The sequence below is a fragment of the Dama dama genome, chromosome 27 (genome assembly GCF_033118175.1).
Source record: "Dama dama isolate Ldn47 chromosome 27, ASM3311817v1, whole genome shotgun sequence".
NCBI classification, from domain to species: domain Eukaryota; kingdom Metazoa; phylum Chordata; class Mammalia; order Artiodactyla; family Cervidae; genus Dama; species Dama dama.
Window position 1 is genome coordinate 30,936,216 of NC_083707.1, and position 27,368 is coordinate 30,963,583.

Genomic DNA, 27,368 nt, shown 5'->3' on the forward strand with positions numbered 1-27,368 from the left:
GGTGAGATAATGTATCTACTGTATATATTAGTACACGGTCTCATTAGCCACCTGTCACAGAAATGGACTGACTTCAACCAACAGCTTACATCAAACTCATTTTCTAGTCAAAGAAGCTGAGGCTTCACAGTGAGTGAAGCATCCGCCCAGAGAGGGGATTGTGAGTTCCCATAACTCACTTCGCCCCTAGGTTCCCATATCCCTCATCCTTTTCCTCCTCAGTGTTGCGGGGCAGTGTTCCTTCGCTTTGCACTCAGTTGGTTGGAGGTAGGCACCATAGGTTTGATTGATACACCAATTTGCATCTCAAGGCATCGCTCGATAAATACAGTGCCATGCAAGGCTACTCTCTCACAAGCCAATTTCCCCCTCTGGGCTGACTTTAGAAGCTCATTGATGTCACTTCCTTCCTCAGTCAGCAAGTGAATTTTCTTTAATTCTCAAGACCAGCTGTCCATGCTGTCAACAGAAAGTTATTAAAATTCCTTTAAAGTGAATAAAAATAGCCTAAAAGCAAATGTACTTGGAAACAGGAAAGAATCAGTATGCAAAGTCCACAAACCTCTGAGCAAAATAATGTTGATCCAACCAGAGATTTCAAACATTGTATATTCAAGATGCTAGAAAAAATAATTAAAAGATGCTAAACCACATACTTCTTAATCTTTTATTAGCAAAGGCTTATGCAGTTACAATTTATCCCCTGAATTCCATTCCTCTCTCTCAAATACGATTTGAATATCTGGGGAATGACTTCGGTTTTCCTTAAGTGGGATTCCCTCCTTTTTTCTTGTCTTGGTCAGAGAACATTTACATCTCCACCAGGCTAAGACTATCTGTGAGCAAGAGAAAAAATTATCATGAACTGTAATCATAACCACTACAGTCACAAAATAATGATATTATATGTTTTAATTTCTTAGAGTTTTAATAGCTCAAGGTATCATTTTTCTCATATTTAAATAGCTGTATCTCACAAAAATGGTCTATCTGGCTCTAGTTCCCATGATCCTCAACTGACTTTCTGACCTTGGTAACTGGAACCTTACTCTGTTGCCTTCTGAATCAGCCCTTGCCTTATCCCTTGGTCCCCAGTGTGGCTCCTACCTTGTTGCCTGAGTTGTTCATGACCTGGTCCCTAAGTCTCTCCAAAACATGGATATGTTGCCTGCCTTTTACGTCACCTACCATCACCTGCCTCTTCTGTATTTGCATAGAAGCCCTGAATCCTGGACTCACTGTTACTTTTTGCTTGGGAAACTTACATCCAGCCTGTCTGTATTGACATCCCAAGACACACAGCCCAGGTTTGTGTCTTGGGTTCCTGCCTGTAATTGGGGCCTTTGGGTCAAGTCTGCCCTGGGGTTGCCACCCTCCTCAAAGCCCCTGATTCCACAATGCAATTAAAGAGAAGCCTGAGTCTTCTGGGTAGCCATGCTGAGAAATGTTATTTTGGTAAATAGCAGCTTAGTGAAAGAGAATGGTGGAAATTTGGGTAAATTCAAACTAAAGAGACAATTAAAATATTGTTAGCCTTCAGGAAAAGTATAAAACCTGGCGTTATAAGTTATCTAGAATTAACTCTGTCCTTTACTTCAGTTCCCACAATCTTGAACACTTATAGCTTTCCTGGTAACTGAGCTGGGAAAGAATCCTCCTGCAATGCAGGATACCTGGGTTCTATCCCTGGCTTGGGAAGATCCCCTGGAGAAGGGAATGGCTACCCACTCCAGTATTCTAGCCTGGAGAATTCCATGGATTACAGTCCATGGGGTCGCAAAGAGTCAGACAGGACTGAGTGACTTTCACTTTCATGTTAGGAATACAAAACTAAGCTACTATGTCCTCAGTCGCTCAGGTGTATCCGACTCTTTGTGACCCCCTGGACTGTGGCCCACCAGGCTCCTCTGTCCATGGGATTCTCCAGGCAAGAATACTGGAGTGGGGAGCCATGCCCTCCTCCAGGGGATCTTCCGGACCCAGGGATCAAACCCTCATTTCTTGCGGCTTCTGCATTGGCAGGCAGATTCTTTACCACTAGCACCATCTGGGAAGCCCTTAGGCTACTGTAAATGTTATCTAAAAAAAGGAGGGGAAAAGGAAGATTAGACATAATCACTATTACTAGGATACTTTAAAATCCTTGGAAAATCAACTGGGAACTAAGACAAAAATGGTGGCTATCACAAAACCAAGTGTTTGGTATGGGCCAGAATTTATTAGTAGTCAACTTCAGGCACTCTTATGGTTCATATAATGAGTTTTAACCCCTGAACCTTTCCTTTCACTAGAGAGCTAGAACCAGGAACAGCTGCCCTTAAAATGTGGGAACTGATACAAACCAGCCCTGACTGAAAATACTGTCAATCATTCTGTAAATTTGCATTGAATACCTCGAGTGTTCCAGCACTGGGCCCTTGATACAGCAGTAAATAAGATGGATCAACTAGACTCTAATAAAAATTAATCTAAAAAATAAAATAAAACACAGGAAGAAAATAGATCTTTTTTAAAAGGTACAGACTCATTTTTAGGCAGTGTTGAATTTATAGACACTTCATAAAACATTGGGGCTTCTCAGGTGGCGCTAGTGGTAAAGAATCTGCCTGCCAATGCAGAAGCCGCAAGAAATGAGGGTTTGATCCCTGGGTCTGGAAGATCCCCTGGAGGAGGGCATGGCTACCCACTCCAGTATTCTTGCCTGGAGAATCCCATGGACAGACGAGGCTGGTGGGCTATAGTCCATGGGGGTCACAAAGAGTCGGACACTACTGAAGCGACTTAGCACACATGTACATAAAAGAATTTTAATAAATAACAAAAGGTAAGCAATTGTCATGATATTTTAAAGGGACCCACATTCTTTCAATGTTAGTAACCACTGCTATAAAATGTAGAAAATTAAACCTTTTTGTAGTGCTCTTAAACTTGTAATAAAACCAGCCCCCTGATAAAAATTGTTATTACTTTTTCTTGCTCTATTTTTAAACATGGTTTCTTGATAAGAGGTCTCATCTTGTAAATAAAATGTTATTACCAGAATTTTTACTCGCAAAGTAAGGATTGTGTGGTATAGTCTCAAATCATAAAATATCAAGACAAAAAAGAAATAAACCAAGATAGGCAGGGTCCCTGACCACAGGATGCTTATAGTGTAGGAGATATGCAAAGAAGCAACACACATACAAATGACAAAATAATTGCAAGTTGTGATAAATGCTGGGAAAGAAATAAACAATGGGCTGATATCAAGAATCATCAGAGGAGATGGGCCGACCAGAGAAGAGCCCCTAAGATCTTTTTTTTTATTGGAGTATAGTTGCTTTACATGTTGTGTTAGTTTCTGCTATGAATGAAATGAATCAGCCATATATATACATATATCCCCTCTCTCACCTCCCTCCCACCACCCCTCAATCCCACCCATCTAGGTCATCAGAGAGCACTGAGCTGAGCTCCCCTGGGCTATATAGCAGCTTCCCACTAGTTATCTGTTTTATACATGGTAGTGTATATATGTCAAATCTAACCTCACAATTCATCCCACCCTCCCCCTTGCCCCCTGTGTCCACATATCTATTCTCTACGTCTGTGTCTCCATTCTTGCCCTGGAACTGTACTATTTTTCTAGATCCCACATATATGTGTTAATATATGATTCTTGTTTTTTCTCTTTCTGACTTACTTCACTCTGTGTGACAGTCTCTAGGTCCATCCACAGCTCTACAAATGACTTAATTTTGTTCCTTTTTATGGCTGAGTAATATTCCATTGTGTACATATACCGCAAATTCTTTATCCCTTCATCTGTTGATGGTCGTCTAGGTTGCTTCCATGTCCTGACTACTGTAAATAATGCTACAGTGAACATTGAGGTGCATATGTCTTTTTGAATTATGCTTTCCTCAGGGTTTATGCCCAGGAGTGGGATTACTGGGTCATATGGTAGCTCTATTTTTAGTTTTTTAAGGAACCTCCTTACTGTTCCCCATTTTGGCTGAATCAATTTACATTCCCAACAACAGTGCAAGAGGGTTCCTTTTTTCCACACCCTCTCCAGCATTTATTGTTTGTAGATTTTTTTCAATGATGGCCTTTTGACTGGTGTGAGGTCTTGATATTAAACTGAAACCTGAACATTTGAAAGAGCCTGTCAGATCAGCAGTGCCATTAGATTAGAAATAAAGCACACAATAGATATAATGTGCTTGAGTCATTTCCTTTCCCTTTCTACCCTCCAGTCACTTTGGTCTTATGTGAATTTCTGGTCCTTTTGACCTCTGGTCCTTTGCCCTTACTGTTGTCTCTCCAGTTTGACAGGGCTGACTTTCAGATTTCAGAATGTCTCATGATTCACCGAGATACACTCTCTACTTGCCTCTGAGGTATTCTTTCTGTCCCAACTCCCCGGAATGTCTTTCTCTTATCCTTTGCATGCAAAATTCATACTTATTTAATCCTCACAAATCTGGTGAGGGGTAAACACTAGTAACTCTTTGTTATAGATGACCAGACAAGACCAGAACATTGAGTCACTGGCCCTAAATCTAGTAAATGACAGAGCTGTAAATTAGATGTCAGGTTACCATCTACTCCATCTTCTAGAGTCCAGGGGACTTTGTGATTAGTTTATGATTATTTGATTGTTTGGCCTCTTACTTTTCACTGGAATTCCTTCAGATTTCAGTTTGTTCCAAAGGAAACAAAACTAAGATTTCCTGGTGCTGCTGCCGCCCCTGACGTCACCTCTGGCCTATTCTCCAGGTAGCAACCAGCCCTGAGTGGTCCTCTGAAAATGCACAGCTGACCAAGGCATTCCAGTGGCCCTACTCACACCCCGGGCTACACCCCCTTCATAATTGACTTCCCACTACTTTGAGGAAAGTCATCAATCTCCCCACAATTGTCTACATGAGCTTTCTTGCTGTGTTTCTTGCCTGTCTGTCCAGCCTCATCTCACACCACCCCACCTCCCCCTTATTTCACTCTGGCCACTCTGACTTCCCTTCCCTGCTTTGGACCCAAAATGCTCTCTCTTTCCTGAATGTTCTTCCCTGTCTTCTTGTTGTCCACACTGGTGAGCCAATTCAAAAGGCAGGTTTCCCCCGCCCCCACCCAAAACCATTTAACACTCTTCTTTATACACTCTACATATTATCTGACAAAAGACATCTAAATACTGATACATATCAAGAGTGTCCAGTTGGGTAGTACCATTAAAAATGAAGAAAATTGGTAATTATTATCTAGAAACTCCAAAATTGGCCCTGGTATTTTGTGACAGTGGCTGGATTGAAGAGGCTACTCTTTTCTTTTGTTTGTTTGTTTTTCATTTTCTTGATTGGAGCAATCAGTCTTTGCTGTGCATAAGTTGCCTTCCTATACATTACTAACAAACTACCTGAAAAGGAAATTAAGAAAACAATCCCATTTACAATAGGATAAAAATCAAATTACTTGAGGAAAAAACTTAAGGAGGTGACTTATACATTGAAAATTATGAAACACAGGTGAAAGAAATTAAAGCACACACAAATAAATGGAAAGACATTTCATATTTATGATTGGAAAGAATTACTTTTGTTTAGATGTTTATACTGCCCCAAATTATCTACATATCCATGTAATCCTTATCAAATTCTCAATGACATTTTTTACAGAAAAAAAAAATTCTAGAATTTGTGTAGAACCACAAAAGACTCTGAATAGCCAATGCAATTCTGAGCAAGAAGAACAAAGGTGGAAGCCTCACACGTCCTGATTTCAAAATATGTTATCATGCTACAGTAATCAAAACAATGTGGCACTGGCATAAAAACAGATATATAGACTGATGGAACACAATAAAGAGTCCAGAAAAACCCATACGTATATGGTCAACTGACGTTTGGCAAAGCTGCCAAGAATACACAGTGAGGAAATGATGCTATTAATAGTCTCTTCAATAATGGAGAAAACTGGACATTCACATGCCAAACCATGAAATTTGATCCTTTTCTTACCCCATATAAAAAAATTATTAATAATTCAAGAAAGATTAGAGACTTAAATATAAAAGCTAAAAGTAGAGGGAAAGATAGGCAAAAACTTCTTTATATCAATTTTGGCAATGACTTCTTGAACATGACACCAAAAGCGCACCAATAAAAGCACCAAACTAAAAGCACTTCTATACAGCAAAGTAAACAATCAACAAAATAAGAAGACTTTTAAATTTTCATAAGGAAGAGCCCACTTTTAAAAGGGCCATTCCATTTTCTGGGCTGCTTATTCATCTAGAGTATCCTATATATCACCTGACCTGGTACTGAGTGAGCGCTTAGTAAAATTCCCTGATATACTTATTACTGGTTGCTCAGTTGACTGGTAAATACCATGAAGCCTGGCATGCTGCAGTCCATGGGGCTGCAAAGAGTCAGACATGACCGACTGAACAACAAAGTTCACCGGTAAATACCATGTATTCATTATGTCATTTTTTGAAAACAGTTTGGCAGTTTCCTCACCAACTAAACAGGCAACTACCACACAACTCAGCAATTGCACTCCTGGACATTCATTCCAGAGAAATTAAGACTTATGTTCACATAACCTGTCCACAAAAGTTGATAGCAGCTTTATTCACCATAGCTAGAAACGAGCCAGATGTCCTTCATCTGGTGAATGGTTGAACAGACTTTGGTGCATCCTCACTCAGCAATAAAAAGGTAATGGAGGGAGGTCCGAGAGAGGGGGGAATGGACGTATACACACAGCTGATTCACTTCATTGTACAGCAGAAACTAACATAACATTGTAAAGTGATTATACTCCAATTAAAAAATGAAATACTGGGGAAAAAAAGAATGCACAGGAATGCACATGACTATGGAGAACAACGCTGAGTGAGAAAATCCTATCCCAAAAGGTTTTTAAATGCGTGTTTCCATTTATACAGCATTCTTGACAGCAATGGAGAACAGATTAGAGATTGCCAGGAGCTAAGAAGAGGGTCAGAGAAGGCAATGGCACCCCACTCCAGTACTCTTGCCTGGAAAATCCCATGGACGGAGGAGCCTGGTGGGCTGCGGTCCATGGGGTCGCTAAGAGTCAGACACGACTGAGCGACTTCACTTTCACTTTTCACTTTCATGCTTTGGAGAAGGAAATGGCAACCCACTCCAGCGTTCTTGCCTGGAGAATCCCAGGGATGGGGGAGCCTCATGGGCTGCCGTCTATGGGGTCGCACAGAGTCGGACACGACTGAAGTGACTTAGCAACAGAAGCAGCAAGAAGAGGATAGGGGTGGGAGGGCAATGGGTGTGATTATGAAAGAGGAACATGAGGGACCCTGTGGTAATGGAAAGGTTCTCTATCTCAACTATGTCAGTGTCAGCATCCTGGTTCAGATATTATTGTACTATGTAGATCATCCAAATGTTACCGGTGGGGAAACATGGGTAAAGGGTACAGGGAAACTGTCTGTATTCTTTTTTACAAACACATGTCACTACACAATCATCATAATTAAAATTTTAAAAGGACCACATTTAATAAACTTAGGTATCACACCAAGATATTCACAAGCACATAATAACTGCAGAGCCACAGATGTCTTCTTTACTCTCTTTCCTGGTGGTTTGTTGGTTATTGATTATTCGTAAGGATTTTTTTTTTCTTATATTTAAGACACATGATATTGATCATTCTTAGGGTATTTTTGCAGTATTTGAGGTTTATTATTTTAGAGTCTTCATTATTTATACCCCTTTGTTGCTTTTCATGTGTTACGTTACTCTGATACATTTCTGTCCTAAGATACCATTTATAGAATTATTGGTTTATACTTAGTCTCCAGCAGTACCAAAACCTAAGAAGGTCTTTATCATCTTCATAAGTCAGGGAAAAGTAGCACTTCTGCCATCTGTCACTTTAAATCTCCTCTTCTGGTCCTCAAGATTCCCTGAGTTCAGTGTTAATATTATGCTTGAACAGGTTATCCTTGTTCGGAGACCTTCAAATGGCTGTGGTTCAAATTTTTCTTTAGTTCTTTCATCTCTTTACCATTTCTGTTCCAGAGTTTATACATCCTCTGGTATGTATTTCCACTCTGTTTTCTGTTATCTTTGCCTAATGTAGTTAATTTCGGTTTTGACTTTTTTTTTTTATTCCAATTATTGAAGTGATCATAACTGTTTCTCAGTTCAGTTCAGTTCAATTCAGTCGCTCAGTCGTGTCTGACTCTTTGCAACCCCATGAATCGCAGCACACCAGGCCTCCCTGTCCATCACCAACTCCCAGTTTACCCAAACTCATGCCCATCAAGTCGGTGATAACCATCCAGCCATCTCATCCTCTGTCGTCCCCTTCTCCTCCTGCCCCCAATCCCTCCCAGCATCAGGGTCTTTTCCAGTGAGTCAGCTCTTCGCATGAGGTGGCCAAAATATTAGAGTTTCAGCTTCAGCATCAGTCCTTCCAATGAATACCCAGGGCTGATCTCCTTTAGGATGGACTGGTTGGATCTCCTTGCAGTCCAAGGGACTCTCAAGAGTCTTCTCCAACACCATAGTTTCAAAAGCATCAATTTTCGGCGCTCAGCTTTCTTCACAGTCCAACTCTCACATCCATACATGACCACTGGAAAAACCATAACCTTGACCAGACGGACCTTTGTTGGCAAAGTAATGTCTCTGTTTTTTAATATGCTATCTAGGTTGGTCATAACTTTCCTTCCAGGGAGTAAGCGTCTTTTAATTTCATGGTTGCAATCACCATCTGCAGTGATTTTGGAGCCCAAAAAACTAGTCTGACACTGTTTCCACTGTTTCCCCATCTATTTGCCATGAAGTGATGGGACCAGATGCCATGATCTTAGTTTTCTGAATGTTGAGCTTTAAGCCAACTTTTTCACTCTCCTCTTTCACCTTCATCAAGAGGCTTTTTAGTTCCTCTTCACTTTCTGCCATAAAGGTGGTGTCATCTGCATATGTGAGGTGATTGATATTTCTCCTGGCATTCTTGATTCCAGCTTGTGCTTCCTCCAGCCCAGCGTTTCTCATGATGTACTCTGCATAACTCTTTCTACTGTGATACAGATCCTTGCTCAGAGAGCCCACAAATGCTGTTTGGAATTTTGAGTGAGAAGAGCAAGACCTGTACTAATGCTGACTTTCTTTTTGCTTTCTTTTTCAGTGACTAGAGAAAAAATCCAGGAACATATCACCAACCAGGTATTTCCTCACTTCTCATAAACTAAGATGTAGAATTTTGCTTCAAACGTTAATAATTAATTATTTGTAAATATTTTTAAAAGGAGGCATTGCTAGTTATTGGGTATGAGCGATACACATCTTACTGGTTCTGAGAACAAATAAATTGATCATATATGGGTGATTGTGCACTTTCCTGTCTCCCCTACCTCATTCCTCCCCTCCACACCATCTTTCCCAAGGATGGGCTCTGCCAGCTCTGATGTAAGCAGCCCTCAGAGCATGTCATGACCTCTGCATTGATTTTATCATGGCTGCAAAGAGATATTTTTATCTACTTCTCCCTTAACTAAGGTGACTGTCCTCTGTGATTTTCCCAAGTTCTAATTCATCCAGTCGTTCCCTCCCCAACAGTTAAGAGCTAAAGCCTTAGCCGTGGAAACGTACAAGTTGGTTTTCTATCTGGTCTCTGATTTCTACCCACATGTAGCCAGTGCCTTCCTGCCTGCCTCACTGTTTTCTTATCCAGTCTTTTTTTAATTTTTTATATTTACCAGGAGATGGAGTCATTCTGTACAACAGCTTAAGGGGTTTAAGACATGCAGCCATAGATTCCAACCAAGTTTGACCAGCCTTGCCCCACCTCACCTTCCTTCCATGGGCCAATCTGGCTGTAGTGTTTCCCGATGCTGCCACTAGACCCAGGGGACGCAGACACTGGCCTGTGGCAAAATATGCCCAGCTTTCATTCATAGACACACATCTCCAAGTCTTGTTGTTGTTGTTCTCCTCTGGCATAAATTACACCCCATCCTTGTCAAGGGGAAGAATGGTTCATCTACATTTCTACTAGTCAAGGGTACAATTTTCAACGCCTCCTCCTAATGGACTTCAAAATAAATTCCAATTCTGGTTCCCATTGTCATTCCAACCAAATTAAGTTCTAGCTCTACCTAATCTGTGCCAGATGCCCTGTAATTCACCACTTTAAAAATTGTCCTTTCATTTGACTGACATCCTATATTGCAAATTCAGTAGACAAAATTTAATGCTTATTGGGTACCATTTTGCTTTGGAATAGAACTGTAAATACTGACTCAGTCGCAGCCATCTTAAAAACTTGAAAATGCCATCCCCATGTAATGTTAAAGTCAGTCATTTCAAATATTTATTTGCCCATTGAGCTTAGTCTCTTTAGCATCGTATTTCAACTGTTTGTATATACTCAAGTGGCTTGGTGAGGTTGAGCAACAGTGAACCTGTAAAGTTCATTGTTACCATTTTGTTTATTTAAGTCACAGAGGGAACATTTTTCCTTATAAAGAGAACTGTTTTCTTTATTAACAAGGTAAAACAGTTGGTCAATAAATATATTAAGACTACTTCCCAGGGATAGATTTTCATTTCCTGTGTTTTCTTTCTTTTGTACCCTTGGCTAAACTAATAGAGTATGCAGACATTAAAGCAGAACACCAAATATTTACTCATAATCTTAAACATGGATTTGGTGCCAGATAAAAACATCATGTCTCCCGGTTCCAGTAAAAGAATGAAATTCTTTAGTCTTTAGAGGTAAGGGTCTTGAGTGTATTAGTTATATAGTCATTTTCAGGACAGATAGTTGTATTGTTCAGTCAGTGTCTGCCAACTGGTATTTCTGATTCTACAATGGAATTTCTGTTCTTTCTTCTTGCACATAGGGAGGTGCTCCCCCCTCTCAAGAATATACCAGGAGTGCTCTGTGACGATATAGAGGGGTGGAGTCAGAGGTGGGAAGGAGGCTCATGAGAGAGGGGTTGTATGTGTACTTATGGCTGATTCACGTTGTTGTATGGCAGAAACCAACATAACGTTGTAAAGCAATTATCCTCCAATTAAAAGTAGTTTTTAAAAAAAAAAAAAGAAAGAGCAAAATAAACAACAAAAAAGAATGTACTGGGAATATAATTCTAAAAGGCATCTTGAAAAGAAAGTCACTCGGTCGTGTCTGGCTCTTTGTGACCCCATGGACTATATAGTCCATGGAATTCTCCAGGCCAGAATACTGGAGTGGATAGCCTTTCCCTTCTCCAGGGGGTCTTCCCAACCCAGCAACTGAACCAGGGCCTCCTGCATTGTGGGCAGATTCTTTACCAACTGAGCTATCAAGGAAGGCCTTATACCTCTTATACCTCTAATTTATCTTATACCTCTTATAAAAGCCATCTTATACCTCTAATTTATCTAAAGTCTGTCAAAGAGCCACAAAATGAAGTCACTTCTTTTTTAATTATTTTTAAATTGAGGTATAATTGACATATAACATTATATTAGTTAGGTATATTATATTAGTTGGACTTATCTGGTAGCTCAGCTGTTAAAGAATCTGCCTGCAACGCAGGAGACCCTGGTTCCATTCCTGGGTTGGGAAGATCCACTGGAGAAGGGATAGGCTACCCACTCCAGTATTCTGTAAATGAAGTCACTTCCTTTTTAATTATTTTTAAATTGAGGTATAATTGACATATAACATTATATTAGTTATATATATTAGTTATAATTAGTATATTAGCAATATACTGATTACATATATTTGTCTGTATAGTATATACAAAACATAATGATTCCATATTTGTTTATTCTCTGAAGTGATCTCCATAGTAAGTCTAGTTCCTATCTGTCACTATCCAAAGTTACAAAACATTTTTTTTTTCCTGTGATGACTTTTAAGGTTTACTGTCTTTGGTTCAGTTCAGTCGCTCAGTCGTGTCCGACTCTTTGCGACCCCATGGACTGCAGCACGCCAGGCTTCCCTGTCCATCAGCAACTCCCAGAGTTTACTCTCTTAGCAACTTTCAAACACACAATATGATAGGATTGACTATAATCACTGTGCTGTCCATTACAGCCCCAAGACTTATTTGCTTTATAACTGGAAGTTTGTCCTTCTTCGTCCACACTCCCCTTCTGAAACCCAAAGAATTTGACTCTTATAAAACGTGTCTATATACTCACTCTGGCTAATCAATAAAGTTCTTTATCAGAAAGGAATGTAAAATGAAACACTGGTGCGCGTTAATCTTGCCCCGAAATCCTTCCCCACTAGGCACTATAGATTGTGTAATTAAATTGAAATTGAAAATCAAGTCCTGTTGTTGGTTTTGTTTTTGTTTTTTTTCCCCATTAAGCAATCTCCAAGCTGCACACCAACGTGAGAAATCCGGACTGGAGCAGAGGGGAAGTTCTCGCCTGCTGGCTAATATCCAGCATGCATTTTTAGCCCATGGCTATTTTACCACACCTGAGCTCAGAGAACAAACAACTATTTGAGTTCTCTGGAGGGAATGCTGGATTCGTTCCTGTGTAATTCACTGGGGAAATTAGTATGCTTTTTTCAAGTAACTTGTTAACGCAGCTTGTTTACGAGAAGAGGACAAAAATGAGCAGTGAACCGCTTGGCAGAATAAGATGAATGCATGACCCATTTTTTTTTTTTTCAGCTGTCCCTTTGGCAGTTCAATACGGCCATGATTTCCTCTCTGAAAAATGTGCCTTGTAGAGATGAAATCTGTAGATTTCCCCATAATTTCGACTATGGTAGATTAAAGATAATACCTTAAAATACTACCCAGAATACCTTCCAAATCAAAGTAGAAAATGGTCAGTACCAGAATGGGAATACATAAAGCCTTTTGACTTAAGATTTAAAAATTGCCTTCTTATATAGTAGGCAGTTGAAACCTGTAATAAATGGAATACTTTCTGTTTGTGCCTTTTGGATAGTAGAACATTAGAACCAGTGGCGAATGAATACTTTGTTTTTATATTGTGCTCCCAGTCCTGTCCAACTCTTGCGACCCCATGGACTATAGCTTCCCAGGCTCCTCTGTCCATGGAATTCTCCCAGCAAGAATACTGGAGTGGGTTGCCATTCCCTTCTCCCAGAGATTAAACCCAACCCAGGAATCAAACCCGACCCAGGAATCAAACCTGGGTCTCCTGCATTGCAGGCAGATTCCTACTTCTATTGAAGTATAGTTGATTTACAATTTTTTTTTAATTATTGATTTACAATGTTGTGTTAGTTCTGCTGTACAGCAAAGTGAATCAGCTCTAGGTATTCATATATCCCTCTTTTTTAGATTTTTTTTCCCATATATGTCATTACAGAGTATTGAGTCAAGTTCCCTGTGCTACAATAGGTCCTATTAGTTATCTATTTTATACATAGTAGAGTGTATGTGGCAATCCCAATCTCCTAATTTATCCCTTCCCTCCCCTTACCCGCCTGGCAACCATAAGTTTGTTGTCTACATCTGAGACTCTGTTTCTGGTTTTGTAAATAAGTTCATTTGTACCATTTTTTAGATTCCACATATAAATAATATCATATGATGTTTGTCTTTCTCTGTTTCACTTGCTTCACTCAGTATAACAATATCTACCCTGTGTCCTTTGAAACCAGAGAAACAGAAAGGCTGGTTCGGTTTCCAGGTAGCCGCCCCACCCTCAACCCCCCAGAAGTGGGAGGATGTATAGGCAGACAGCGATCTTCCCATAATGGTGCTTCCGTCCTCCCCTCTGCCTGGGAGGTGGGTGCAGTGGGCGGTATAGTTCTGGATGGTACTTAGAGCTTCCTGACACTCCCAGGTCAGAAAAGTGAGGTATGAGGTGACAGAACTTGCCCTTCCCAGAACCTAACAAAGTTTCCTGAGTCATCCTGTCCTTGGTGGCAACAGATCCAGACGCTGCCTAGGAGTCCCCAGCTGAGTCCAGTTTCTGCCCCGCTCTCCTCCTGAAGGTCCATTGGACCAAGAACCACTCAGACCCCTGTGGAAGGGTAACCCTCAGGGAGAAGGGGCTTCTTTAGCCTCCAGGCCCAGGTGATCTTTTGGGACAGACTGCAGACCCTGGATAAAAACTAAGGCAGAGTCTTGAGTATCACTTTCTTTAAAACTTCTGAATATTAAACATACAGTGCATGGGCTTCCATTCATCCTCCTGCTCTAGGACCCATAAATGTTATTGATATGATATCAATCAGACATCTACAACTTAAAACTCAACATGTGATTCCAATAAAAAGCCAAGATGGAACCCACTCACCTGTCAGCTATAGGATAAAATTCTATCCAAGGCCCTGTGATCTGCTTTGGAGAGCATGCCCCTTGCCTCCCTAGACTTACTTCCCATTCTTCTCCTGTGTATAAAGCTCATGTGCATGAGTGTGTCCTAGGTTGCTTCAGTCATGTCCGACTTTTCTCAGCTCCATGGACTGATCTGCCAGGCTAACGTGTCCTATTTAAAATTGTTCCAATATACCCACCCTTTTCTTTGCAGGTACAACATTTACTCGTATTCCAGCACCTCATACCAGTATCACCTTTTCCATGAAGCTTTCCTCATCTCAGAGCTAAGAGTAATCTTTCCTTCCTCCGTGTTCCTGTTATTTTTCTGCCCCTTTGGTATTTTTTTTTTAAGTTGCTCAGTCATGTTCGACTCTATGCGACCCCATAGATGGCAGCCCACCAGGCTCCCCTGTCCCTGGGATTCTCCAGGCAAGAACACTGGAGTGGGTTGCCATTTCTTTCTCCAGTGCATGAAAGCGAAAAGTGAAAGTGAAGTCGCTCTGACTCTTTGCGACCCCATGGACTGCAGCGTGCCAGGCTCCTCCATCCATGGGATTTTCCAGGCAAGAGTACTGGAGTGGGTTGCCATTGCCTTCTCCCCCTTTGATATAGGTCCTTGCATTTTCTACTCTATATTCTAATTATGGATATTCCTATGTGATTTTGTAACAAAACAGTATTGTACCAAAGGAAAGAAATCATGTTTGGCTCATTTCTGTGTTCACTATATCCTAAGCATCTGACCAATTGCTGGTGGAATGTAAATTCTTTCACTCAATAATTTATTATCCTAGAAATCAGAGAGACTACTGGATGCAAGCAGACTACATTGACTCTTACAAGGCAAGTGCCATTGACTCTTATAAGGCAGAAACCAGGTGTTGTCCTTCGCCTCCCAAGTGAGGAATCTACACCAAAAACAGAAGGCACAGCTAAGGCTGCCCATGGTCTCTACAAATGATGGTCACACACTTGGGGAATAAAAGAATCAAAAAGCAAGGGGACCCCACCTTTATTTCCACATCCCATAACTGCCTGGAGAACACTGAACATTTGCTTGAATCAAGACTTGGCCCCTGAGATTTTTTTTCTCGAATGTAAGCATGGCACTGTCATTCACTGCTGCCTTTTCAGTGTAGTGTGAACTTTACAACTTCTAAATTTAAAGTGGGATTACATTACCTTGCACTATTCTTATCAAAATGGCCATGCACTCAAGGAGACAACTTTGACCTAAAGAGTGTCTCTCTTGGCAGGTTCAGTGCTAATGGAACTGGTAAAGATCCCATTCCCTTCATTCTCTTCTAAGATTGCCTTCTAGAATTGGAAGTTGTGCTTTTAAAAAGCTATCCAATTTATGAGTCTCTTTTAAAATACCTGAAAGCAAGACTGAAATGATCCAAAAGTGGTGGCACTAATGGTGGTTAACAAAGAAGCATTTATGAAAGACGGGCATTATGAAAGGTCAGAAGGCTTCACATCAAGTAGATACCCAGGTGTAAATGTCAAAGGGCTTGCACTCACCTCTCTTACTGGAAGCTGAGAAAGTTAAAACACTACATAAGGATGTCTAATGGAAAAAGACAATATAGTCTTTGGAACAATATTGTCAAGAAAGAGGGAAGAGAAGACAGCCCTCAGGTGTTTTAAAAGCATGAAAACCAATAGAAAAAATACTGACTGGAATAAGGAAAACAGTTTATTAGCGACACTACGAGAACTATTAGCAATTCAGATATGAGATAATTCTCACTCAGCTATTCTCACTCAAGATCATTCACACTTAGATTCCTTCTGAATAATTGTGACCAAGAATTGCTCTAGTCACTCATTTATTTGTCATAGCAAGCCTAGGATGATGAGTATTTTAATCTCCTTTCTCGACAGGTGGAAACACCATTGAAAGATTTAGTAATTTTTCAGGTCCTGCCATGCTTAGCACTAAATGAATAATAACAATGGTTAACATAACTATTAGGCTTCCCAGGTAGCGCTAGTGGTAAAAAAAAAAAGAGAGAGAATTGCCTGACAGTGTAGGAGATGCAAGAGATGAGATGCAAGAGATGCGGGTTCAATCCCTGGGTCAGGAAGATCCCCTGGAGGAAGAAATGGCAACCTACTCCAGCATTCTTGCCTGGAGAATCCCATGGACAGAGGCGCCTGTTGGGCTACAGTCCCTGGGATCACAGAGAGTTGGACGCAATTGAAGACAGTGTTAGTTAGTAACATGATTATTAAGTGTTTAATGAGCTTCCTGTGCACAGGCATTGTACATAAAATTCTCTGATTTAAACCTCACAGCAGTGACCTTGGAAGGCAGGTACAAATTCAAGGAGTCAAAATTAGTGAAGCTGAGTGGCTTGCCCGAGATCAAGGGTGGAAGCAGGCAGTCCAACCTGATCATGTAAGCACCAGCCACTGTTCTCTGCTTTAAGTGCCTTTAGTTAAAGGCACACAGGTGCTGAGTGGCAGAGCTGGAATCTGAATCTCTGTGGATGAATTTCATTCCGAAATCCTTTCTCTTTGCTATTGGGCTGTCCTATTACTTGTTCTGAAAGTTCTTCTATTAATTAGATGATTCCACGTATGACCACCCTAAGCAGTACTCCAATCTTAACACCAGTACCGAAACAATTGGTTGTGAGCTTCTAGAATACAGATATTTATGGTATGGCAGGTCATTTTTTAAAAACTTCTTTTAAATGCTTTAACTATCAAGATGAGCACGTTCTCACTCTGGGGCTCCTGATGAGCATTAAATTACTTTTTTAATTAATTAAGTGAAAAATCAAATGATCTAGTCTAAGAGAAAAGCTATTTGTCACCTGAAAAGAGATTAAAAGCAAAAAAAAAAAAAAAATATATATATATATATACACACACATTGGGATAATCTGTTGCCCATTGGCAATTTTCCTCAGCAGAGCCCAGACCAAACTATCATGGACATAAAACAAGAATTGAAATAGAAATGTGTATTCTCAACAACTATAAAATCTTCTCTTGCTCTTCAATTTTCCAGAAAAGTACTTTACTTCCGAAAACTCTTTCATAAGTTCTTCACTACTAGTCATAATGTGTCACTGTCTATGTACTCATGTGAGACAATATGGATTCTGAAACTGCTGAAAATGTAGCTCCTGTTAAAAAGGATGAAAACAGTGAATTTACCATCTAGTATACATGAATCTTACCACCTAAGATGCTATCACTCAGTAGTCCAGGGAAATTGATTCCAGAAGGGATTTCTAGTCAATCTGTTTCTCCTATTTTTCCTCCTCTCTTTTGAGTTTTCTAACCATACCCCTTCCTATTTGCTAGCATCTGTACCTAAAGATGCAGGCTTCCCAGATGACTCAGTGGGTAAAGAATCTGCCTGCAATGTAAGAGACACAGGAGACTTGAGTTCAATCCCTGGGTCGGGAAGATCCCCTGGAGGAGATCATGCCAACCCACTCCAGTATTCTTGTCTGGGAAATCCCATGATGAGGAGCCTGGCAGGCTACAGTCCATGGGATCACAAAGAGCTGGACAGAACTGAAGTGACTGAGCATGCACACACAGACCTGAAGCTGAGTTTAACTGGGTAACTGCAGTTTTTCAGCTCAGCAGATATTATGAGCCAAATGGTCTGCACCATCATTTGGGATTTTCCTCAACACATAGCAACTAACCTCAGTAACCACCTTCTACAAGTCAGGAGCAGTTAGTGGAGACTCATCAGCATTCAGAAACTCAAACACCTCCTCCCTGTAGAAAGTCTCTTACTTCTTGGATTAAAGCTAGGATCAGATGGGCCAAAGAGTCCATTTGTCATCATGTTTGAGTATACATTCTCATATACAACATGTTTTAAATCTACCTTTAAGCTGTTTTATCCATATTATTCTTTCTTCTCATGATAAAACACTGAATGAAGGACTCAAGTGAAAACTTGATATATTCTGGAATTGTGCAGAAGAGGCACTTAAGTAGTCATCATTTTGAATAAAATTTGTTTGTGTACATAAAGATGTATTTTAAGAAATAGTGATCAAGGAATCAAATTTTTTATAATGTATATAGATTAAAGATAATGTTTATGGATAGCTTGAGTTCTGTTCCCTATAATGATGCTAAAATGGCTATTTCCTTTGTATTTACAAATTATGATCCTTTTTTGTCTTTATCAGTTTGAATTTCACTATTTACAACATTTGACCACAATAAATATTTCTATAAGCCCAGAAAGAAAAAAATAACAAGTAGTTTCATTAATACAATGCAAATTCTGTAGAATCCATGTTATATAAATGGTTTTGGCCCCTCACAGCAGATCCCATGGGCAACTCTGATATTGTTTGTAGACTTCTGTATGTGTCTCTGTATTTTGCTGAGGAGATAGTCCTCATTAGAACCTCAGGAGTGAAAGAAAGTATCTGAGATAGTTTTTCTACCTCTAACTAGAGAACCTGATCAAAAGTATCTCTTTGATTATGCATAAATTAAAACTAATTCTATTGAAACTTTCTTTTGTAAAGTAGTGCTTACCAAAGAACAAGTTTCCAGGAAGGAAAAGATGCACAGACAAGTGGTAAAAATTCAGAGTACCAGTAAGGATCCCAGCGAAAGCTGCTACCTTGCTTTATTCCCCTTAATGTGGAAAAAGTTATTATCCACAGAAGTCTTATGTTATATTCTGTGGTTGATCATCAAAACAAGGATGGAATAAACAAGATTCTTCACTATTTCATCACTGGTCTGAGCCTTGCTCAAAATGTATTAAAAGGAAATATATCCGTCATACTATTACTGGATAATTCAATTAGGCCAATGTTCTGTGGATGTGGAATAATGAAATTTACTATGTTGACTAATTAGCCAATCAGATTTCTCTCATTTGCTAAGGCAATGGATTGACTAAAATGTGACCATAAACAAAATAGATTTTATTAGGCATAATCTGCTTTGTAAACAAATGAAATTAATTCTTTGCCTGACCGAAAGCTTTGAAAATGAAAGACCAAAATTGAACACATGCTTCCAATCTTGGTTCTGTTACTAAGATGACACTGAATATAAAAGTTACTATTTAACTTCCCCTCAAGTATTTCATACTTGAGACTAAATGACTCTTAGAAATATGTTCATCAACAGATGGGAGCCACTTATGGCCTCATAAACTCCGAAGCAAGTGAAATTATCTCAGCAAAATGGAAAGATTACAAGAAAGCTTCATCTGCTGATCTCTGAGATGATTCATGTGTTGCATATTGGCTCAATGGTGCAATGAATATTGACAGATAATCACCCCTGTTCATACAAGAGAAATCCTGAAGAAACGAATGCTTGTGATGTGTGTTTTTCATCAATCTGTAAGCAGTTTCCACACATACCCTGCATTTAGAGCAGTACTAAATATGATGGAGGATGTAGAGGGAAGGATCAGCAGAGAGCCTGTTCTAAAGGGAAGTTATGTCTTGAAAGAGAAGACGAACACACCATCAACGCTGCACAGAGAGTATATTATTACTCCCTTGCTTATTAACTACACAATGTAGGCAGTGTGAGAGTTTGGTGAAGTCAACAAGCCATGAAAAGTGGCCAGGGAAGAACGGGGGAGAATCTTGAAAACCAAAGTTTCTCAGGTTTGATTCAGCAGAAAATATAATGTGGTGACACTCAAAATTTTGGAGTTGAGAAAATTAGGAAAATCAATGCAGGATCTTGAAACTACATCCTGTATTTTCCTTTTGACTCCATCGCCTCTGATAGCAGCTACCAACCTTTCTCCAAGCGACTCTTCTTCCACTCTGCAGCCCCCGTCCATTCTCCACTTGGCCAGCAGACTGAGCTTCATACCCTGCCCATCACAACATATTATCCTCCTATCTAAAACTTCCAGTGGCTCATAGTACATCTCTGATAAAATCCTACTTCCTTTCCATGACCTGGATCCTAAATTCTCCTTGACCTGGTGCTCCTATGGCATGTGGTCCTGCCCTCCTCTTTGATGTTATCTTGTGTTCTTGAGCCCTTAATTTAAAAACATATATATATTTATTTATTTATGTCTGAGCTGGGTCTTCGTCGCTGCGCAGGCTTATCTCCAGTTGTGGCAAGGGGGGCTACGCTCTAATTGCAGTGTGAGGGCTTCTTGTTGTGGTGGCTTCTCTTGTTGCGGGAGCACAGGCTCCAGGGGGCGCAGGCTTCAGTAGCTGCAGCACGTGGGTTCAGTAGTTGTGGCTCCTGGGCTCTAGAGCACAAGCTCAATAGTTGTGGCATATGCGCTCCGTTGCTCCTCGGCATATGGGATCTTCCCGGACCAGGGATCGAACCCGGGTCTCCTGCATTGGTGGGGCGGATTCTTTCCCACTGAGCCACCAGGGAAGCCTGGACCCTTCTCACTTACATGAAAACCACGCTGGCCCGCCTTCTGTCCCTCTGCCTGACCAGGCTCGTTCCTATTTGGAGGACCTTTGCCCTCACTGACCCTGCCTGCAATGCTCGACTCCCAGTCCGGGGTTTCTTCTTGGCATTCAGATCTCAGCTTGAGTGGCTTCTCCACAAATAGATCTAGACCCTAGAGCCCTAGTTCATGGGGTCTCCCCACTCTCCTGCCACTCACGCTCTACCACATCTCTGTTTCAGTCTTTATTTTACATCACACATATCGTCATCAAAACTTTTGTTCATTTATCTGTTCATTATCTGCCTTCACTCACAAGAATGTAAGTATCCTGATAACAGGACCCTTGTCAGAGTTGTCTGGTCCTCTGTCCCCAGTGCCATTAAACAGGGCACACATTAAATGATTATAATAAGTATTCATCAAATGAATGCATCCCTTAATTCTGCCAGCAGGCTACGCCAATAGTCTGGGTGTGGGGGGGGGGGGTGGGAGGGAATGTGTCTAAGGTAAAGAATCTGCCTGCCAGTGCAAGAGACACAGGAGACACAGGTTTGATCCCTAGGTTAGAATGATCCCTTGGAGGAGGAAATGGCAACCCACTCCAGTATTCTTGCCTGGGAAATCCCATGGACAGAGGAGCCTGGTGGGCCACAGTCCATGGGGTTGCAAAGAGTTGGACACGAATGAGCACACATGCACAAGTGATAGATTGATAGTGAGGATGAACAGTTTAGAGAAAAAATGAATATTTGGTGTCTGGGAGTGGGAAGCAAAATGACAATCTGAAACAGGGATTAATGCAAGGTCCCAAGGGTTACTGCAGGAAGGTGATTCTCTTGGCAGAAACAAAAGTTGTGGTTAAATGTCATACTTAATGAGTATATACCACATGGAAGATCACTTCTCAACCTTTTGTCTAAGATTGTGTACATGGCAAGCATTGTGTATTTGTTCCATTTATTTTTCATGACTCCATAAAATCAGCATCATTGTCTCTTTTACTCTGGGGAGGTTGAGTCAACTACCCTAGATTGATTGGTTAGCTGTCCTATTCCAGTGAGTGAGGTTGATTTGGTAGAAAGTACTGGTTTAAGGTCAACTGAAAGTTACCAGTAAAGCATGAATAGGATAAAAATTTACTAAGTCTGGTCTCCCTCCCATTTCACAAGTTGTCTGACTGAAGGGGTGTGAAATTTGTGTCTCACAACCTACCTTGGCACTCAGGGGTTTTGTGCAAAGTGCTCTGAGCCCCTCTGGGCCTCCATGGTTATCTTCCTCGTTCTGTAACCATGTGGGGCTGGGAGCCAGAAATACCTTAAAGAAGACACCCAAAAGGAAAGTAATTGGATGTAGGTAAGAGATGAGATCAGTAGAGCAGAATGATAGCAGTTACCTTGCAGACCACCACTCAGAGGGCGATAGGACCCCCAGGAAATTAACCAAAATGCAATACACAAAACTTTCTGGTTTCTGTCTTTGGGGCCAACCATCTAATAAAGTATTAACCTAGAACATGGAAACTAGACTTTGCTGAAAATGAGTTCTATGCTGGGGTCCGGAGGAGAGACAATCCTGCTGATGGGTCTGGGGAGGTAGAAAACGCTGAGACTCAACACTCAGGCATCCCTTTACTTATGGCAAGAAGTGGACATTTATCCCCAACGTATAAATCCTAATGGCAACGGCATCATAGAGCCAGTGTCTCAATAAAAACCCATGGGGACCAGGTTCACGTGTCGCTGGGAGTCTATCAGGAATTAAAAGATACTTTCTGTTTTCCTCCTTTCATCCCTGATCCAGGCACACAGCTCAGCAGTGCCCATGTGTTATGTGTTTTCCCAGACTTACAGTCACTGAAATGCCATAATATAAAATAAGTTTGCTGGAAAAGGCCACCAGGGATGGAGTGAAGACGTAACCCCTCCAAAACCACCAAGCCTGGATAGGTGTGTCTAACAGAAGTGTAGAAGCAGGAGAGGAAATAAAGATGCTGTAAAGATAAGGAGCTTCATTCTGAGACATAAAAGCTAAGCAGATGATCACTGTCTCTGTGTACTTTATGCAGTATAACAGGAAACCCAAAGTCCAGGCAGCATCATGGTTACATCATGGTTTTCTAGAAGCAAGAGCCCAGGACCCGCTCAACGATGCTAATTATTTGGGACTGTCCAGTAGAGCATCAGTTCTTGGTACCCAGCTTATCTAATTCAAATTGGACAAGAGAAGCCAATCAAAGACTTGGCAATGTCCACTGTCCAGTCTGTTTGAAGCTGACATAGATACATCTGGCCACCTCAGGGTAGCTCAGTACAAAAGATAATATTCACTTGGACCTCAGAGCAAGGAAATTCCATCATCTTCTAAATAAAGATGTGGTGGCACCAAGAGCCTGGTGGGGTAAACATGTGCTGTATGATGACAAACACAAGAGTCAGACAAGCCTGGATTTTAACCTTAGCTCTAGGAGTTGCCAGCGGTTAGATACTGAGTAAGTTTCATGGGAATGTGCGCATAACCTCCTGACAGAGTTGGGGGGAGGACGCACTTGTTTGAGCAGCACTTGACACAGGTGAAGCCCTCCGACAATATTCATCCCAAAACCACCACCACCCCCCCCCCACCCATCCTTTCCCTTGGTCCAGCAGGTACCGTTTAACTAAAGGAGACTGGGGCTGTCATAGTCCCCCTGCCACTTGGTATAAATACATCCTTCCTTGCTCAGGAGGGAGCATGGTCTGGACCTAGGAATCTCATTATATGAGTCTCAGGTAATGCAAGAGAGTCTTCCCATGGGTCTGATAACTGGTCCAGAAGTGAGTGATGCTCATCCATCCACTTTCATCCTGTTACAGTATTGGCTATAGTCTAGTTGTTAGTGGCTACAGTTATGGGAGGGCCCAAGAAAATCCCCAGTGTGAAGCCTGAGACCTCCTTCCTCCTACCTTGAGCAATATTCTCTGGCTTGGGGAATAACGGAGTTAATAGACTGTGATATTGTTTCTGAACAAGGTATGTCAACATGTGTTTATTCCTTCCAAGGAACAGATTATAGAATCATAGCAAGGGGAGGGAGGCAATGATGCGGTGTCTGAAGGACCTTTAGAGAATTATGCTCGCCTGTTTGCTTGATGAGAGCGGTGTCTCTGTAAGTAGATTAGGCAGAATCCTGTCCATCAGTGTCTCCATATAAGAGGAGTGTGGTTGGACATCATCACCAGTCCTGCTGGTGTCACTGCTACTTTGCCAGTGGGCATTGCTGTCCCAGGGGCTCAAGTGATTCTGTAATGGGTGGAGAAGAAACAGTTCCCCGGGTAAATGCTGCTTCCAGAGTCTGGGGCTCTGCCTAAAGAAAGGAATGGGAAGGGTTGGACTGTCCCCAGGTCCTCCCTCCCCACCCCTCTCTCCCCACGTCTCCGTTGGAACAGTTGCAGTTACCAAGGCTGGGCTGTAGGGGGCAGGCGCCCCTCCGTGATCCTCTCAGTCCAGCAGGAGCTCATTCCGTACCAGCTATGGAGGATGAGGTATTCCGGACTGAAAGCTCCCAGCATCAGACTAAATGATCGGGACCAGTGCCGCTCACACCTGGCCTTGAGAAGAAAGGGAGACCAAAGGAGTTGGCTATGGCCATTGATACGTTGTAGCAGCCATTTCAGTGACATCTTGAATCAAATTGTCATATTCAGGAGAAACTACGTCTTTTGGAAACCCCCTAAAAAGCTTCAAATTTTATCATTAATGAAATAATATTCATAAAATGGTGATAAAGTTTATCTTAATACCTGAAGAGATCAGGGCTTCCCCAGTGGCACAGTAGTAAAGAATACTGCTGCCAATGCAGGCGTCTCGGGTTCCATCCCTGAGTCAGGAAGATCTCCTGGAGTAGGAAATGGCAACCCACTTCAGTATTCTTGCCTGGAGAATTCCATGGACAGAGGAGCCTGGAGAGATACACTCCTTGAGGTTGCGAAGAATTGGACACGACTGAGCATGCGCATGTGCACAACGCGTGGCGCGCTAAGACCATCCGTACCGCCGTCCACCGGATCAGATAGATCATCACTTTGTTTTGTCCGTCATTTGTTCACTCTGGCACCCTCCTAAGGTAACCCACTCTATCCTCTTGTTTCTCTGTCCTGCTTTGCTGTGAGTTTATGGCTTACAGTCTTCCTTTGCATTCTTTCTCAGCCTGAAATCCTGAAAAGAAATCCCTCTTGGCACACCCCCAGATTCCCCCGGGCCAGATCCGGTGCCCCAGGCCACCCTCTGTTTCTAGCACAGGGCCCAGGCAGCCCACGGTACCACCAAAGGGTGAGTCGCCCGCTCTGGACTGAGAGGGTTGGAGCGGGCTTTGAAGAGGCATCCCTGAGTAAAGCTGAGCTGTCAAATATTGCCCGCGACTAAGCCAGAGAGGGGCGTGTGTGGCGCTCAGAGATGCTGACACGGACAAATATGATCTGGGTCTGGCAGATGCTTAGCCAAATAGGACAAATGGAATGTGTCCTGCCAGAGTCTCTGCTGCTGTCACAGTCGGCGTGGCTGTTCCCAGGCTCACGTAGCTTCGGACTAGTAGGCAGCGGATGGCGAGCAAACAGGGCCTTGGCCATACACTGCTTCCTGGGACTGGGCTCTTACCTGTGCTAAAGCCCTGTGTGCCTTAAACAGGTTCAGTGAAGAGGCTCCTTTCTTCAACTGAAAAGCGGAAGTGGAAGATTCTCATGGCAGTAGGGGGTGGTGTGTGCTACGGGTCAGCAGGCACTTAGTAAACAGCCGACCCTGTGATCATCTCTGCCTCTCTATCTAGGAAATACTTTCAAAGCCCATACGTTCAGCTAGCACCTCTACCAGCCAACACTTCCCGAATCTGTACACCCAGCTTTAGAGTCCCGATACTGACAGATATCCCAAGGCACCTCCAACTCCAGAGGTCTGAACTTGAAGATAGTTTAAGTACCCACCACACCCACCCCCCAGCCTCCCCAGCCTTCTGTGTCCTCTCTCTGAGAGATGGGACTCCATTCTTCCTACTTCCTTCACCACCACTCTCCCAGTCTGATCAGTGTCCTAAATTGGCCCCAAATAATTCCCTCTTCTTCATTTTGACCCCATTGTTTTAGTTCTTCTCCTAAGAATTCCTGATGGACAATCTCAGTTGTCTTCTAGATGATCCCCTTTCTCCAGGCATGCCTTCTTGCCACTGCTGTTTATAGAATGTTCATTCTAAATCCCTGCCGTCGAAAATCCCTGTCACCTACATGGCAAAGTCTAGACTCTCTATGGGCCCAAGGCCTTCCTGGAGTGAATCCAACCCTCTTGCCTCTCCTCTTATCTGAATCTGGTCCCCCAAGAGTCCTATTGATGATACCTCCCATCCTGGCTGGTCCACCTGTCAGCTTCCCAGTCATCTTCCTAGACTTTCAGGCATCCACCTCCTCTGTGAAATTTGCCCCACAAAACATCTCTTGAGAAAAATTAAGTACTATTCTCTTTGTTCCCCAAATACCCTATGCATCCTTTCATTATGGCAATTGTCACAATTTTTTCACAAACTGCATTTTTTAATCAACCCAGTTAAACTTTGGCTTCCTCACAGGACTGTAAATTTTATCTCCTTCATCCATTTCTACAATGCCAAGAACAACATATCGCAGAAGTTCAATGTGTATCAAATGAATGATCAAAATCCCTGAGCACATAGTTTCCATCAGCCTCACAATAGCAGATAAAGTATTGCAGTACTGAAACTCATGATAGCATAAAGCCAATGTAAGTTAGTTGCCTGAAAAATGGGAAGTACAGGAATGATATTGCTTTTGCTTCCATTGAATCAAAACACATGTTTATGCAAAATACTATTCCAGATACTTATGGCAATAATACAGATTTATAAGAATGTACTCTGTATAATTTTATGTGGAAGCCTGGATGAGAGGGGAGTTTGGGGGAGAATGGATACATGTATTGTATGGCTGAGTCGCTCTGCTGAGCACCTGAAACTATCACGGCATTGTTAATCAACTATACTCCAATATAGAATAAGAAGTTTAAAAAAGACAAAGGAAGGGAAAAGCAGTTCCCGTGGCTGATTCACGTTGTTATATGGCAGAAACCAACACAATACTGTAAAGCAATTACCCTCCAATTAAAAATAAAATTTTAAAAAAGCAGTTCAATCACAGAATGTCCATATAGTCAGGAAAATGATTTAGAAAATGTAATATGAAAAATCTTAAAAAAAAAAAAAAAGGCTAGTGGGAATGTTGTGCAAACAGAAAGGAGAGCAAAAAATAAAAGTATTAGACTGTACTCTGATCTTTAATAAACTTAAAATAAATTGGAAAGCTAGTCACCTAAATAACCAACTATAGCAACCAAATAGAGTAAAACAAAAAGTGCTAAACAGAGGACCCGTCACCCAACATGAGCAGACTTGTCTTAGTACCCTGCACTCACATTTCTGCTCTCCCAGCCTCCAACAGCTTCCTGCTGGAGCCTTTGCCACTGTGGCAATATATTAATCAAATGTGTAATTATTTGATTTTTTTCCTATAAGGATATCAGCTCCATGGGGGCAAGGACCACATTTGTCTTCACCACTGCATCACTGTCATCTAGCACAGTGTCTGATGTATAGTAGGGGCTTCTTGACTTTGAGGGGGAAAGAGGAAGAGCAATTAATTTAAA

General features: G+C 41.6%; 1 protein-coding gene across 3 annotated transcripts in view; it reads left to right on the top strand.

Annotated features, from left to right (window-relative positions):
• CHST9 (carbohydrate sulfotransferase 9) overlaps nt 1–27,368 on the top strand; it is a 286,898-nt gene that overhangs the window by 244,112 nt on the left and 15,418 nt on the right. For all 3 annotated transcript variants that reach the window (XM_061130830.1, XM_061130831.1, XM_061130832.1), the window contains one exon: nt 9,172–9,209. In XM_061130830.1, coding sequence (XP_060986813.1) covers nt 9,172–9,209 — 38 coding nt within the window. The remainder of the gene's footprint in view (nt 1–9,171; nt 9,210–27,368) is intronic.